General features: G+C 40.0%; 1 protein-coding gene across 1 annotated transcript in view; it reads left to right on the forward strand.

Moving 5' to 3' along the window:
• ANAPC1 (anaphase promoting complex subunit 1) overlaps positions 1–16,109 on the forward strand; it is a 42,589-nt gene that overhangs the window by 16,436 nt on the left and 10,044 nt on the right. The window contains exons 19-36 of the mRNA XM_067292875.1: positions 206–297; positions 1,245–1,393; positions 2,977–3,055; positions 3,169–3,205; positions 3,312–3,382; positions 3,535–3,713; positions 6,433–6,659; positions 8,613–8,731; positions 10,145–10,416; positions 11,242–11,476; positions 12,653–12,744; positions 12,916–13,050; positions 13,226–13,308; positions 13,461–13,539; positions 14,170–14,244; positions 15,250–15,326; positions 15,585–15,675; positions 15,770–15,823. Of these exons, the coding sequence (XP_067148976.1) occupies positions 206–297; positions 1,245–1,393; positions 2,977–3,055; positions 3,169–3,205; positions 3,312–3,382; positions 3,535–3,713; positions 6,433–6,659; positions 8,613–8,731; positions 10,145–10,416; positions 11,242–11,476; positions 12,653–12,744; positions 12,916–13,050; positions 13,226–13,308; positions 13,461–13,539; positions 14,170–14,244; positions 15,250–15,326; positions 15,585–15,675; positions 15,770–15,823 (2,146 nt within the window). The remainder of the gene's footprint in view (positions 1–205; positions 298–1,244; positions 1,394–2,976; positions 3,056–3,168; positions 3,206–3,311; positions 3,383–3,534; positions 3,714–6,432; positions 6,660–8,612; positions 8,732–10,144; positions 10,417–11,241; positions 11,477–12,652; positions 12,745–12,915; positions 13,051–13,225; positions 13,309–13,460; positions 13,540–14,169; positions 14,245–15,249; positions 15,327–15,584; positions 15,676–15,769; positions 15,824–16,109) is intronic.

Below are 16,109 nucleotides of genomic sequence, written 5' to 3' on the forward strand. Positions count from 1 at the left end.
AGAATTGCACTCGGGAAAAATTAAACATACAGATTAGCTACTTAGGAAAGGAACAGTGTCCATGAGCACGGTCTTAGGTAAGCAAGTCGGAACTTCACGTATCTAGCATGTACACGAACATTAAATAAACATAACAGAAAATGTCACAGAAATGCATGTAGTTCTTTTTTGTATTCTAATATGATTCATATCTCTTTCATTCTAGAGACTTAAAACTTGAAGCTTATATAGATTATTACTACAGAGACTATCCAGCCCTTGTGAAGACTTCCAGACAGACTTGCATAGTTGATCAAGGTGAGCTTAAGGCTATGTGAAGCTGAAAAGAAACTGATAATGGTGTGCAAGTAATCTCTCTAAAACTGTTTGTTGGTAACCGTTCTCTTTAAAGTTGGTCAGGCCTTAGTCCCCAAATGCAAAACCGTGCTCACAGTGCTGAGGTTGCCTCACTCCTTTGATTTAATAGCCGCTTACAAAGACTGGAAAGCTATTAGAATTGCACAGTCACGGGTTGTTGCCTTCAGTCCAGTGCCTCGTGGGACCCTTTACAGAATAAGGGCTTGGGAGGGAATGATGATTCCCCCTTGGGCTGGCTGAGAAATGTCAGCAGAAAGCTGTGCAAAAGCCTGGGAATGAATTGTGCCTCTCCTGTGGACCAGCATCTACAGGCCAGCAGGCTCTCAGTTTCTTATTTGGTAAGAACTAAATTAGAGCTAAAAGCAAGCAACCCCTAAAGTTAAAATAAGGGCATATCTTGTTTGTGCATCTGTTCACTGTCTTACCAGCTGAAATTCACTAGTGGTGTAAGACAAACTACTGCCTCTCCTGACCAAAAAAAACTGTCTCATAGGATTGGTCAGCCTTTCCTGCCTGTGTTTGTGGACAGGAAAGGCAAATAGATTATAGTTAGGCTGTCCTTTCACTTAAGCAATTTAATGTTGTTTTGCAGGACTGTTTCACTGAGGTTTTGAGAATTACTAATTATGCATGTTTCTTTTGACTGTGGGTTGAGATGTTTGTTCTTGAAAGGCAGATAGATGTTTCATGCTTTCATTATGGACCATCTATAAACCTCTATCTGACAGGAGGGAGGTGAGATCTATAATGTTTTGAGGAAATACTGTTTTGGTTTTTTTGTTTGTTTTTTTTAGTTAGAGAAATACTGTAGGGCTTGCTTTGGGAATAGTGGAGAGATTTTGTGCATTTGCTATGAGCTCAGTGTCATTACTATTCATGTGATTAAGTCCAAACAGGTTTCATGCACCATCCCTCATTTTTTTCTGCTGAGCCTCCAAGTATCTTTCAGTGGCTGAGTTCCTGTCTGAAGGGAGAAGGAGTGCAGCCTTATCCTTACTTACCAGGAATCTGTGAAAGGAGCAAACTGGTAGTACTGGTATGTAATTTGGTAAAAAGGATGCTTTGTCGTATGTTGGCCTAGCAGCACAGTGGCACCAGTGCTGCCAGGGTTTGCCCCCCACGTATTTAATTTCCTGCGAGTGAAGTGTCCTCAGAGCAAAGTCAAATAACAAAGGGCTTAATCGTCCTCTGCGTAGCAAGGGGAGCATACTGAGGCAGATTAGTAGCTGTACTGGAACAGTGTTGAGCCTGTGCTAAATAACTCTCCTGGGGGATATAACTGTGGCCATACTGTTCAGAGACCTGAGCGCACAGTCTCTGAGCGTTGCTGCTCCATACTGAATAAAGCTTACCCATCTGCATGAAATTCTCTCGAGTGTCTCTGTAATATAATGAATTGCGTGGTGGCAGCCTCTCTACAATGGGAATAACATGCATTTAGCAGAGAGGAATCCCTAAGAGTCCCTTTCTCTTTGTTATCATGTCAATATTACTTCAGGGTGCGGATGGGTTTTAGCAGGTGGGAGGAGGTATTTGAGGTTGGGAAGAAGAGCTGGTGAGTTCAGAATGAGTGGCCTACGCTTCACTGCTTATGTGTTGTTTTTTTTTTGTGGTTTGCAGCAATGGCATGTGCAAAGTAATAGTATAACTCAGAGTTAACCGTATTTTGTGAGTGAGAATTTCCCAGCTTTTTTTTTCTTGAGCATGTACCAACATAAGCATTTAGTTGCATGAGTAGTTATCAATGCTGATAGAGTTTTCTGGCCAGCCTTGCTCCCTTATTCACAAAAGATATATTGAGAAAACTTGTCAATACAGGATTCAAAACAGAAATGTTGAGACTGACATGCCTGAAGAGGAAAAACAGGCCAGAGAGACTCTGCTGTGACCCAGGTGTCCAGGACTAGTGGCAGAATCACTGTCTGAGTGGCCAGGAGCCAGTCTGTCCTCTCCTTGAAAGTGTGGGGAGTTGAAACAGCAGCACTGAAATTCCTTCAAGTTAAAAGATTTTTTTTTTCTTGCTTTTCTTTTTTTCTTTCTCTCTTTTTTTTTTTTTTTTTTTTTTTTTGCCTTTTGGCATGCCAGCTTGTTTGGCAGTATCAAAAGGTAAATATGGCAACAGATCACTTTGATTTTTGTTGGCTAGCTAGATGAAATGAACCCTGCTTTGAATGGGAAAAGCTTTCACTCGCAGCCTTCACGAAGTAGCTGACATTCAAGATGTGGAAGGACTGTGTATGAAAAATCGTGTTTGTAGAAAACGTGTGTGTTTAACAAGAGGAATTCAAAGAAATGTGAGAAACACAGCAAAAATCACTGGGAACATGTTTTCTGTTTAGAGCATTATATATATATATATATTTTTTTTCCTTTGAAACAATCATCTGGGAAAATTCGTTTAATTGTTTCAAGATTTGTTTTGACAAACTAAATCTAAAGCAGAAGAGTTTCATTTACTTGCTTCAGTTGCTTTTAATCTGCATTTACTAATGATGTTTTCATAATAGACCTGTCCCACTATGTAAGTTACTAAAGGTATCTTCTGTTGGTTTTGATAGGCAATATAGTATCAGCTGCAGACTAAATGACTTAGTATCATGGTGTTTCTTTCCTATTCAGAGTGTGGCTCTGTACATACTTGGTGATGAGAGAGCTGTATCTAATGAAGCCTCCCATTACTTGTACAAAATTACATCAGGTAATGATGCTCTGATGCCCTTGCAATATCTCCCAGTGTCTTGTGTGTGTGTTACATGCTGTCCTTTTGCTTGGAGAACATAGGACTAACATGGCTTTATTTGTCTTTCCTAGGACAACGAAAACAGCAAATAGAACAGGATGACAATCGGTATGTTTTTACTGCTGTTCAATTATCATTTTATGCTTTTTTGACTCTCTGCTGAGTTTCTGACTAGCCTTTATTGGCTTCTCCTTTATTCTCCATTGTTTTACAGATGTAGTTTCAGACAGAGCACATCTGTTTCTAGCCTGGCTGAAAAGTTAGTTATTTGGATGACTAACGTTGGTAAGAGCAGTTTTTCAATGTGCGAAATGGTAACAACCATAAATAATAGTCTTGTGCTTGCATAATCTGAAATACGTTTTGCTTAGTTTTGATTGTTAAAAGTTTCTTTTTTTTTCTTTTTTTTTTTTTTTTCCTGCCTCACTAATTTTAAGGTTTCACCTTAAGGGATCTGGAGTCTCTCCCCTTTGGTGTAGCACTTCCTATTAGAGATGCAATATATTATTGCCGAGAGCAGCCTGCCTCAGACTGGCCAGAAGCAGTTTGTCTCTTGATTGGGCGCCAGGATCTGTCCAAGCAAGCATGTGAAGGGAACCTGCAAAAGGGTAAATCTGTGAGTATGGGCATACATGGATTTCATGATACTGGGCAGAGCACTCCAGCTGTTTAGAAATTTCCCCACCATCTGCAGATGTTCAGGGTTGTAGGTTACAGCATACAGAAGGTGCAGGATTCGAGAGAGAGGGCAGTGTACGGTCTATGCCCCTTTGAGGGTTTCAGTAGAAAAAACAGCATCCGGCACAGGAAGAGTAACTGTGCATAACTTTGGAGACTATTGATATAAAGTAGATTTTTAAACTTCATTTAAGTATGGTGCTCAAAAGTTTTGCCTGTGGAGTAATGCCTCTATAAGTCCTCTTCTTCTCCAAAATAGCTGCCTTTTTGAGAGGTGTTAGAGAGGTTTTGGTGCTCCACGCAGGGAGACTGCCATCAAAACAGGTGATGGCACAGCGAAGGGAAGTGGGTATTTGTCAGTCTGGCACCTTCGTGAGTTGGCGTAGCTGGTATTTCTCTTTTTCCCTGGAAGAATTGGCATGCTTTCTGAAATACCCTGTCTTCGTATTTCTCTTCCTTCTTGAAAAGGATTTAGTTCTTTGTATCCTGAAATAAAGAGAAAAGAGCATGTGTTTTATGTTGTTTTTCCTTAAATGTTCTCTTCTGGTAGTGGGAATGCGGCATCTTGGCTCAATTAAGTGATTTTTGTCAAGGACTGTATGGTAAGCCAGAACTCTACTAGAAAGCTGGCTAGTGGCATGCATAAAACTCTGCTTCTATTATGCAGATTGTCTGCAGTCTTTTCAGAAGTCATGAAGAGGAAACTTGCATTCTCAAGTACATCTTGGTCAAGGCCCTTTAAATGCTGTCTTAGCTTTGCAAGTGATTTTAAAATTGCTTTTTTTTCTTTTTAACAGGGCCTTCATGAATAACTACATATCAGAAAAGTTAATTTTTTAAAAAATTATTTGGAGGAAAAGTAAACAAATTTCTTGTTCAAATCTCATTTGCCAACATTCACTAAAAATTCATTTCATTTTCAGCTGGTGGACTTACTGCCCTCAGGTAACAGTGCTAAATCTAAAATGATGATAAATCTGATTTCACCACTTTATAACAATGCCTCAAATATGTGTTACCTTAAAAGGATAAAGTGATCTTCAAACGCCAAATTGTTTGTCATTTCTCAGTGGGGCAGGGTGGAGTTTCCTGTTTCAAAACGGACGCTGGCTATATGGGTGGTGCAGTTATGTATTGAGATTTAGTGCATATTTATCAGAAAAAGTTGGTTTTCATTCATCAGCTGTTAATTTACTTGCATTCCTGGTGTCATGTGTTACCAGTGAGGCTTAGGAAGACCCTGTGTTAGGTCTAGTCTGTGTGATTCTGTATCTGTCAGCTTGCTAAAATTCTGAGAAGTAAAACAGGAAAAATAACCAGTTTAGAGATTTCGTTGTTGTTGTTGTTCCTAGATTAATCATATCAATATTTGTCTTCATGACAGATGGAGAAGAAAGAGGAACGTGCTAGCCCACCTTAGAGTTGATGTCCAAATTATTTGGTCAGGCCATAAGGAAATTCTACATTCAGCTGGAAAGCTTACTTCTGTAGAACTTCTTACAAATTCAATGAATTTGTGCTTCATATGGAGTGACAGACTAGTTTGGAGCAAGTGTAGTGTATGCAAATTGTGGGCATACTCTGTTGCATCCTGACCAATACCATCCTTGTCATTCTTGTTAGTCCTGTCCCTCACTAGTGTGATGCAAATAAACAGGGGAGGCAGAGAGCTAAACCAGGATTTTATAAATCACGCAAAGAAGGAGAGGGTGTTTCCACAGTGCTTCCAAGCACTTGAAATGCTTCAGTATCTTCTGGTCACGAAGAAGCTGGCATGTGAGTTCAAAAAACATTCCAGTACCACAGTGAATCCCAAGCTGGTTGATGACAGCAACAAACATTTGGATCTCACTTCTCTGTGAGTTAACTGTTTATTTTAATAGGTAGCCTTTTTTTTTTTCCCCCCCCGAAGGTTGTTGGAAAAAATTCAAATCCAAATTAAAATCCTAATTCAGGAAAATATGCATGATCAGGACAATAAAGCATGTGCCTGAATAGGGATGCATTGAGTATGCAGAACAGTAGTCCCAGTCGGGATGAGAGTCTGTAGGTATTGGCAAATCTAAAACCCAGGTTGTCCACAGCAGACTGTGTCTGTGCCTTCAGGAGTCTAACCTCTATTCAAATACTTGTTGAAATGCTGGTCTAGGTTTCTTTTTTTTCACTGCTGAAATTGGAGAGAAAATACAAGTGTTTTCTTAGCAGTCCTAGATAATTGTGTAGGCAAGGAAGGAAAACCGTTTCATCCTACAGCTCTGAAACAAGAGCTAGTTTAGGAAGAAAGAGAACAAGACTTCTGAAATCACCTCTTCAAGCTCCTGCTTTTCGATCCTTGCCCCAGAACCTTTGCTTCATCTTTGAGGTGTCATCTCCTCCTGTCTTGATAGTTATTTATCCCATTCAGCTGTGCAAAAATAGTTGATTACAATGTTCAGAAAACCTAGGGGCTTTATAAACGAATGGTACAAATGCATGAATGATGTCACTCGTGATGGCAAGAATCTTGGTCCATTTGATTGCAGACTAATCTCAGTGCGGGTAACTGCTGAGTGCATTCCAGTTATGCTGCTAGTAGTTGCTGCCTTTCTGATACTTAGTGTTGTGTGTGTTGTCTGTACTTCTGGAAATGATATCCTTCCTTTTTCTTTCCCTTTCAGTCTGTGGGCCAGGTGCTGTCCTCTGATATTCCCTCTGGATCTGAATCAGAAGAGGATGAGGATGGCATGAATGATATGAATGAAGAAGTGATGTCATTAATATGGAGCGAGGATTTGAGAGTACAGGAAGTACGAAGGCTCCTGCAAAGTGCCCGTCCTGTACGTGTCAATGTAGTGCAGATGCCAGAAGCTAGTGACCATGAATACATAGAAGAAAAAGAAAACCGGTAAAGAATTGTCTCCGTTTCTGGCAGTTTTTCATTAGTATTTTGTTCAGGTGAAAAACTGAATATTTTTGGTGGCTTAAAGTTAAGTATGCCTACCAAGCAGTGTGATATATTCTAGTCCTGAACTGAACATTAAAACAGACAGGCCTGAGCGTAAACACTTATAGAAGAGGGTTGGATTTCAGAATGAAAGTCTTCGAGGTTCAGTGGACATCAAAACTGTTCTGTATTGAGTTGGAGTGCTTTCAGGATTCAAGCTGCATGTGGGAAAGATTGTTAGTTTGAACTCCAAACAGCATGTTGAGATCAGTTACGATGTGAAAGCAGGTTGCAGCATTTTTTCCCTCCGTCTAACCTGCTTTCATCCTGCTTTTTAAATATAAGCAGGAAGTACTCTGGAGAAACACACTGTAGGGAGAGCATCGTAGTCATAGCATGGGGTTAAATGGGGCATATTTGCCTAGTAAAGGTTAGTCTGTGTGCAATACAGACTCTACACATTATAAGGCACCCTCCTTTCCCCAGTCCAGGTAATGTGTCAGTCGATCCTGATTCCTTCCCTCAAGCCCTGGTCTGAATAATGTCATGTATCAAACATTCATGCCCTCCCTCCATCCTCTGATTGCATCCAAAGCCAGGACTCTCTTCAGCCCCTTTGCCTGCCGTGTTCTGGTGTCATACCATCTGCTGCCCTACATCCCTGTCCTTTCCTGGATGTGCAGGTCTTTGCAGAGCCAGAGCTGCGAAACTTCAAGCACCTGTTTGGACTGCTTGTGTTAAAGACTGTCCCTTTCTTTGTCAGTGGAAGTGTTTCTGTGGAGGTGCTAATGGGTTCAGGGGTGGGTATATAATGCAGCAGTGGAATTTCACCCCCATGTGCTTCCTCATTTGTGTCCCTTTAACTAGGTTTGCTTCCATTTCCATGAAGAACTTCCAGTTCTTCATAGAAAAAGGTACAGGGAAATACTGTTCATAGAAGATGCCACACAGCATTGATAAGCTAAGATGTCCAGCAGATTTCACCGAATCTTGACTTGCTGCCAGGCTGTCCATCCAATCATCTTTATGTATTGAAAAAAAATATATATATATTCACATTATATATATATATATATATATATATATATATATATATACACACACACACACACACACACACACACACATATACATACACACATGAGTATTATATATATTCATATAGTCAGCTCTTCCTGAGTATTTTGCTGAGTGAGGTGAAAGCCAGTGGTTGCAGGCCGCAGAATTGCTACACAGTTTAGTAAGCTTGGCACAGGCTGTTCACATTAGCTTGGATGTATGCAGTCTTATATTCGCTGAGCTTTTTATTTTGGGGATCTTAAAAGCATCTTCTCACTGAAAACTAAATCTTCAGAAGATCATTAACATGCAGAGCACTCTGTGAAAGTTGGAAGCTGAAGGAATGCAGTGAGTTATTGTCTGACCTAACAAGCTGAGTAATCTAACAAGTCTAGAAAGTGTTTCCAGAGTAAATCGTAGAGAATTGTGGTCAGCATTCCTGGAAGTATATTATTAATTCTGCACACAGGTTATTACTAGATGTGATCACTAGTCATAGCAAGATTGCATATGGCAATCAACTTTGTTTTGCTTTCTTCTTTCTTCTTTGTCTCTGATATGGCTGCTAAATTGTCCATAATGTATTTATTTAACAACCCCCAGCTTTAAGAAAAAAATAGAGGAAAGTTTCAACATGTTGTCAGCTACAGCATATCTTTGAGATTAACCTTTTAAATACTGAAAATTTTGGTTCACAAATTTAGCCTACTAAAAAAGTGAAGACGTTATGCTGTCTCATAATCAGAAAAATGACTCTCTCCAGTGCCTGTTCTGTAGTTTTATTCTGTATCATGTGTTTGGAATATTTGTCTGTATTAAGGAATTGGCTTGGTTTTGATTTCATTTCCCCAACAGGTTGTTACAGCTGTGCCAGAGAACCATGGCACTACCTGTCGGACGAGGAATGTTTACTTTGTTCTCGTATCATCCTGTTCCAACAGAACAATTGCCTATCCCAAAATTGAATCTAACTGGTACGTTGGTCAGCATTTTTTTCAGTGTTTGGTTTGCTGAAGTTGCAGTAGTTGCCTGCCAGAATACATCTGCTTTGCTGGATAAATAATGTCCTTCTCAAGAATGTAGGAACGTGCTTTGCTAATTGTGTTAACTTTGTTAACATAAGTAACCCAATTAAAGCGAAGAGAGCACTTTGTCTTCCCTGCGAGTAGTTCCTAAATTGTGTCTCCAAATACATATCTGCAGCCAGACTGTATCTTTCGCAGACAGTGACTTTTTGCTGTGTTGGAACTTGTGCAGTCATCACACACGATCCTGCCACTTGAATTCACTGCAATGACAGATAAAATAAATTGCAGCAGGAAGCTGTTGTCCTTTGTGGACTAGCCAGAGAGGAAAAGGGGAATTTGGCCAGTGGCTTTCACGGGTATTTCATGATAGCAGAGGAATGGTGAGGCTTTAGGGAAACTCAGTTCTGCTCTAGGCTCTGGAGGAGGAACATGTGCTAGAAGTCAGATTCTTTTTCTGTCCATTTTCTCCCAAACTTGACTCCCTTCCCCTTATTCTTTCCAGGTGCTCCCAGTCCCTTCTTGCTTTCTTGGCCCTACTCCTTTCCCCTCACGTAGTCTAAATTTGTGGTCCTCTGGCTTTTGGCCCAGTGTGCCATCTGATAGCTGCCAAGGAAAGACTGAGAACAACAAGCCATGATGCTACCCTGATACGTTCTTTCAGTAGCCAGTGACTTGTGCTCCTAGGGCTATTTTTGCGTTTAACAGAATATGATGGAGTTTCCTTCAGCAGTTATCCCATTGCTTTTTGAAGCTATCTAAACTTTTTAGCATCTTCTGTGTCTTTTTGCAAAGACATGTAGCTTATGTAGCATTCCATACCTTAAGTGTGCTTTATGTGAAGAAGTGACTCTTTTTATTGTTTTGAATCTGACACCTGCTAGTTTCTCGTCCTCAAATGGTTAAGGCCAGTGTTGTTATCTACCACTGAGATCTTGTGAGCTACATTTTGAGAAGCAGAGATGAGTGAAATAAGTTGCCCAAGGCAATGCAATATTAGGTCAGTGTTAGAGCCATATAGGACATGGATACTCCAAAATCCAAAATGCTGTTTTATCTCATATACTGTGCTTCTGTCATCTGACATGTCTGAAGATACCTGTGACTGTTTTCAGAATAGAAGTGTTACCTAGTATGCTGTCAGTGTTTGTTCACTTACTATCCTACTGAAGTTGAGAGCTGTTTCTGAAGTTCTTTGGATTAGCGTTAGTGGTGGGTTTTTTTTGTTTTTTTGTTTTTTTTAATGTTGTTCCTCTGGGATATCAATGAAACAGCAAGACAGCACTGCTAAACCGAATTATTTGTTTGCTGTTTTGTCTTTTAGTTTGTCTTAATTGTTTTTAATGATTCTGTCATGGGCAGGTCGTGCTCCTCCTAGGAACACCACTGTTGACCTTAACAGTGGGAACATTGATGTACCTCCAAACATGGCTTGCTGGGCTAGCTTTCACAACGGTGTGGCTGCTGGGCTGAAGATAGCACCTGCCTCGCAGATAGATTCTGCGTGGATTGTCTATAACAAGCCAAAAATTGCCGAACTAGCAAATGAATATGCAGGCTTCCTCATGGCTCTGGGTCTCAATGGGCATCTCACAAAACTTGCCACGCTCAATATACATGACTACTTAACCAAGGTGAGGCCTTCTTTCATACGCAACAGAGAGAACTATCTATAGGACTTCAATTCTTTAAACATTAAAAAAAAAAAAAAGTTACTCTGAAGCACTGAATTGGAAGTTTCCTGATATGGGAGAATCTCACAATTATGTTATTAATGTTAGTAGTGTATGACTTTATTTCTGTTTAAGAGATTTCCAGCAGTTTTGTCACTAGATCTTTCTGTACTGTGTTGATGCATAGCTCATTGTGGCAAGTGAATTACCTCTGCTCATTCTGCATCAAAAAGTTCACATTGTTAATCTTTCTGCGGTACAGAGTGAGAGCTAGCTGCTCAGGATTTTATGGGGTGTGTATTAAAAGGCTGGAAGTCATATGTGCTCTTGAAATCCCACCTTAAATTGTAAGAAGTTGTAAATATATGATTCCTTTCAAACTTAAACACCAATGAACATTACATCAAACTTGGTGAGAGAGAGGGACTGAAAATGAACTACTAGGGAGGTGAGGTCCTTCTAAAGCAAAAACTTCAGGTTTTGTTTTTAAAACAGCCCAAATTATTTTTTGAAACTAAAACTCCCCATTATAACAGTGCTTAGCACTTCATTTTGTAAGAATTTCCATTTGGATTTAAGTCTGCCTCTGCAACAAGAGCATAAATTTGGAAAATGCCTTTACACCTGTAACAGTGAGCATTCATTTTCCTTAAGAGGTGGATTCATGAAGCTTAACTGCTGTGTATATTTGAGAATGCAAGACTTACATTTCAGCTGGGATGAGCATTTTTCCCTTTCTGAACATCCCTGCCTTCTTTCCTCACGGATACTTGTTCCCTGTCTCAGGGCCATGAGATGACGAGTATTGGACTGTTGCTTGGTGTTTCTGCTGCCAAGCTGGGCACAATGGATATGGCTATTACGCGGCTCCTGAGCATTCACATACCTGCCCTCCTGCCACCAACTTCAACGGAGCTGGATGTCCCACACAACGTGCAGGTGGCTGCTGTGATAGGAATAGGCCTTGTTTATCAAGGCACTGCTCACAGGCACACGGCTGAGGTTCTGCTGGCTGAAATAGGTAAGTGCTAACACGGGAAAAATTGGCTGTGGACTGGTAGAGAGACATAACACGTGTGTGTTTTACACAGTGCATCAGTGACCTGAAAATTTTAATACATCTCTTCTCTCAGTCATACCTCTGCCACTGCAATATTCACCTCTCATTTGCCAAACCTTATCCTCTGCTGTTCAAAGGAACAGGTGTTACTGTGAACTGTGTGTTCTGTAGTGTGGAGAGCGCTCACTGAATTAGTAGAAACGTAATAACAACATCAGGGCTGGACCTGTGTACCTTTTGCATGTGGAAATTTTGTCCAAGTAGAAGTGGTCTGGGGTTGTCAGCTGTTTTGTAAATGGTCTACAGTAACTACGTGGTCCTCCTGACTTGGATGCCGTATATGTGAAAATCCTGACCCTCTACAGCACCTGAGCAGATCTATTGCATAGTGTATACTTGATGAAGCTGGCACTTCCCAGACATGTTATTCATGTCTCTCCACAAAGGAGTTGTCCCTGTAGAAACTAGAGACTGAGGCACTGGATGCAAAAAAAGCTTGTATCTTGCAAGGACAGTCGTTTTGACTCCCTAGGTTGGTGGAAGTGGAGTCATCATTTCCTCAAGTCTCCTGTTTCAAATTGTGTGGTTTAAGGCCTTCCAAACAGCTCTCTCTGACATGGTTTTGAGCAGTAAATTTCTGATTATCTGAGTTCTCTGTGTAGCTGTTCTGATTTTATTTCTGACAGATAAGTTTTAATTCATGTTTATATGTAATTCTTCAGTTAAAAGAGACTACAGTTTATTAAATTGAGAATGGGATAAATTTTAAGGATGAAATTATATCTATTATGTTTCTGGTAATTTGATATATGCAGCCTTTTCTGACTACAGCTTTTGAACTCTGCAGCCAACATTTGGTAGGTGTAAGTATCTTCAAAATATATGTAATTGTAGCATGGCACTTTCACTGGGTCTGTGAACTCCAACCATATCACTTGGCAATATATACTGCTTCTGGAGGGCTTTATCATTTGATGATGGACAGTTTAATAACAATTATTGGAGAGAGAACTTTCCTGATTTTCTTGAAGGGCCCGATTTTTTTTTCTCATTTCATTAGAAATGTAATGCTTAATTAAACCATGTTTATTTAGCTGGAATTTTAAAAGATGAATCTTGCTGTTTTGTTTTCTCAAGGACGTCCCCCCGGACCAGAAATGGAGTACTGCACAGACAGAGAGTCCTATTCACTTGCGTCTGGGCTAGCCTTAGGCATGGTTTGCCTGGGGGTAAGAGCCTCTTTTCGTTTAAGCTGCAACTAGTAGAAGAATCATTATATGCTGGGGTGGGGGTGCTGAGAACTGTTTCATCCTTGACTCCCAACTGCTTTTGGCCAAATGCACTTTTTTCTCGTATGGAAAGGCACTTTCTTCTTATTTCTTCTCCTCTTTGTTCCTTAGCATGGCAGTAATTTGATAGGCATGTCAGACCTCAATGTTCCTGAGCAGCTTTACCAGTACATGGTTGGAGGTCACCGGCGGTTCCAAGCAGGAATGCACCGAGAGAAGCACAAGTCTCCCAGTTATCAGATTAAGGTACGTTATAACTGTTGGTTGTTCTTGCTCACTTAAGCTGAAAATAGTGGTGGCTTAGAAGTCTACAGTGGGTCTGTTTCTCAGTGCAACATGGGAGTTTTGAATGCTTATGCACATCACTACAGGCTGTTGCCTTCCTAGTTACATGCTCTGAAAGTGTGTTGTATTTTCACAGGAAGGAGACACCATAAATGTGGATGTTACTTGTCCAGGTGCCACACTCGCACTTGCAATGATCTATCTAAAGACTAATAACAGGTATTAACCTTGGAATTACTCGGACTTTTTGTAATAATTTGTGATAGATGTTTAAACTGCCGTAACGTTGGTCCTGCGTTGTGCGGCTCAGGCAATTTTGTGCCCCATCAAAGTATGATTTGTAAACCCTGTTCCTTTACTGTGTCTTGCAGATCCATTGCTGATTGGCTTCAAGCACCAGATACAATGTATCTGCTGGACTTTGTAAAACCAGAGTTCCTTTTATTGAGAGTAAGATTTTCTTTTGTTTCATTTCTCAGTTTATTTAACAATACTAAAAATGCATCTTAAAATCCAGTGCATGTCTGTCATGTAGAAGACCTTAGATATCTGATAACTCAGAAATTCCCTGCTTGCCTGCCGAACTTAGACCTTCTAACAAATCTCTGCTTGTAGGAGGACAGTTTGCTTGTCATGCAGCCCTAGAGAGAGACAGAATTTAGTGAGAAATATTTGAACGATACATTTTATGAGGAGTCCTAAATTAAATTGAACAGCTTAAGTAAATTTCTTTAGCTATTCTGAATGAACTTCAGATATTAAAAAATTCAGTCAGGCCTCAGGATCCGTTACAAGTATACGCTGTACTTTCAGCTAAATTTACCAGCTAAAAGTACAGACCTCAAAAGAATTTATTCTATGGTTCTTTTGTCTGCAAACAGAATGTGAATTTCCTAAAACAAAAGAGCTTTTCTGTTGTTTCTGATATAAAGGCTGAGAAGCAATGAAAGAGCTGCTGGGGGTAGCTAGATTTTCTGTTCTTCTTTCTGAATGCATTTATTACAGTTTAAAAAAACCCAAAACAGTTATCATTGTCTACTTTTTTTCCTTCTTCACATTTTGGCTTTCTCACCTTTCTAGACCCTGGCTCGATGCCTGATTTTGTGGGATGACATCTTGCCCAATTCCAAGTGGGTTAATAGCAATGTGCCTCAAGTAGGTATTTACGCTTAATGTGTTTGCTTCCCAATTTTACATCTCACTGTATTGTTACACATGTGAACATTTCTTTTGTCACCTGAGCTTCACAATAAAACACATGTTAATTTGTAATATTTCTTTGCTATATGAAGCTTAATATGATGTAGGAGAGACTGTGGGCTGGACCGACAGCTCTGTTTTTACAAAGAAGTCTTGACAGGCTAAAAAAAACCTTCATGGGCCATTGAAGAAAGGCAGTAAGAATGAAGGTAACAGACACAAGTTACAATATGGGAATTTCTGATTATCTAAAAGGACAAAAAAAAACATTCACAGTGTGGGTAGTCAAATATTAGAAGAGGAGCCCAGAAAGTCTGTGTGATCTCCGTCTTTGAGGTTATTCAAAGCTAAACTGGATAAGGCCCTGAGCAAACCTGATCTAGCTTTGAAGGTGGCCTCCTTTGAGCAGGGGCTTGAACTGGAAACTTCCAGAGTTCCCTTCCTATGAGACGTTTCAGGTGTTGTTGGGCCAAAGACTGCAATCAAGACAAGTTTTGAATTTGATGTTCACCTGACAGAGATGATTGTTGCACTGAATTTCTGGACCGTGATGGGAGTGTTGGGGACTCTTTGTAGAGTATGTTGATGCTCTAGAGCTAGGGAAGAGAGGATTGAGGAGGGATACAACTCTTCAAGACAGAGGAAAGCGCCAGAAAGAGGAAGGAATTAAACTTTTCTCCACATCCACGAGACAAGAAGCCATGTGCAAAATTGGTGCAAGGAGGTTTTAGTTGAACATTAGGAATAACTGTCTAACAATGAGATCAGCAATACTCCAAGTTATGTTGCACAGAGCATGGACTTGCCACCACTGGAATTTTAGTTAGTGGAAGAAAAGTTAGCTTTTATAATCCTGTGAAACAGACCTTCTGGTTTGTATGGCTTATGAACTCTAGATGCCCAGAAAGGTTCAGAGGGAATCCCCTGGATTAATTTTTCTACCTCTTATGCTTTTTACAGATCATAAGAGAGAATAGTATATCCCTTCATGCAACAGAGCTGCCTTCGTCTGAAGACCTGAGTTTGGAGACACTAGCGTAAGTAGCATGTATAGAGATTAGTCGCAGCTAGAGAGGAATATTGTACAAAGCCAAACTTTACTTCTGAAACATGCAACTAAACTTTATAGAGATATCAATATGCAAAGAAAATCTGTCCCTTGATATTCGGGGAATTTTATTCTCAGTTTTCTTTAAAGGAGGAGTCTTTTTTTATATAGGCAAGAAGTTTGTGATGCTTATTCAGATTAGGAAAAGAGAAACACTTACTCATTTCCTGTTTATGTTGCTTATTAGGCAAGCTCATGTCTACATCATTGCTGGTGCATGTTTGTCACTGGGATTTCGATTTGCTGGTTCAGAAAATCTGGCAGCATTTAAATGCTTGGTAAGAGGTTTTTGTACTTTTTCCCCTTCATTTCCTATAGAGTTGTAATCTATCCTTTGTATTTCTATTTAGTACATATTTCTTTTCTTTCCAGTACAAATATGCAACAGATTTCCTGAAGTGTTTGTCAGCACCAACAGCTTCAATAGTAAGTTCTTTGAAGTTTTTTTTTCAATGGAAAGGAGGCTTTGTTGTGTGATACAGTTTTACCCTCACTGAAGCCTTAATACAAACAAAAACATCCCTTTTACTTTTCTGTCTTACCAACTGTATTTATAGAATGTGACAGGGTTGTGAATCATTTTTGTTAAGGACTTTGCTGGTTCTCCACTCTCCCTGCTTCTGTGGAATGTGGTTTTTGAACTCTAGGGTAGAGAACATACTAGGTCTGACCAACAGCATGTGTTTGACCACAGAAGTGTAATAACTCTTCC

Source organism: Apteryx mantelli, chromosome 3 (assembly GCF_036417845.1).
Source record: "Apteryx mantelli isolate bAptMan1 chromosome 3, bAptMan1.hap1, whole genome shotgun sequence".
NCBI classification, from domain to species: Eukaryota; Metazoa; Chordata; class Aves; order Apterygiformes; family Apterygidae; genus Apteryx; species Apteryx mantelli.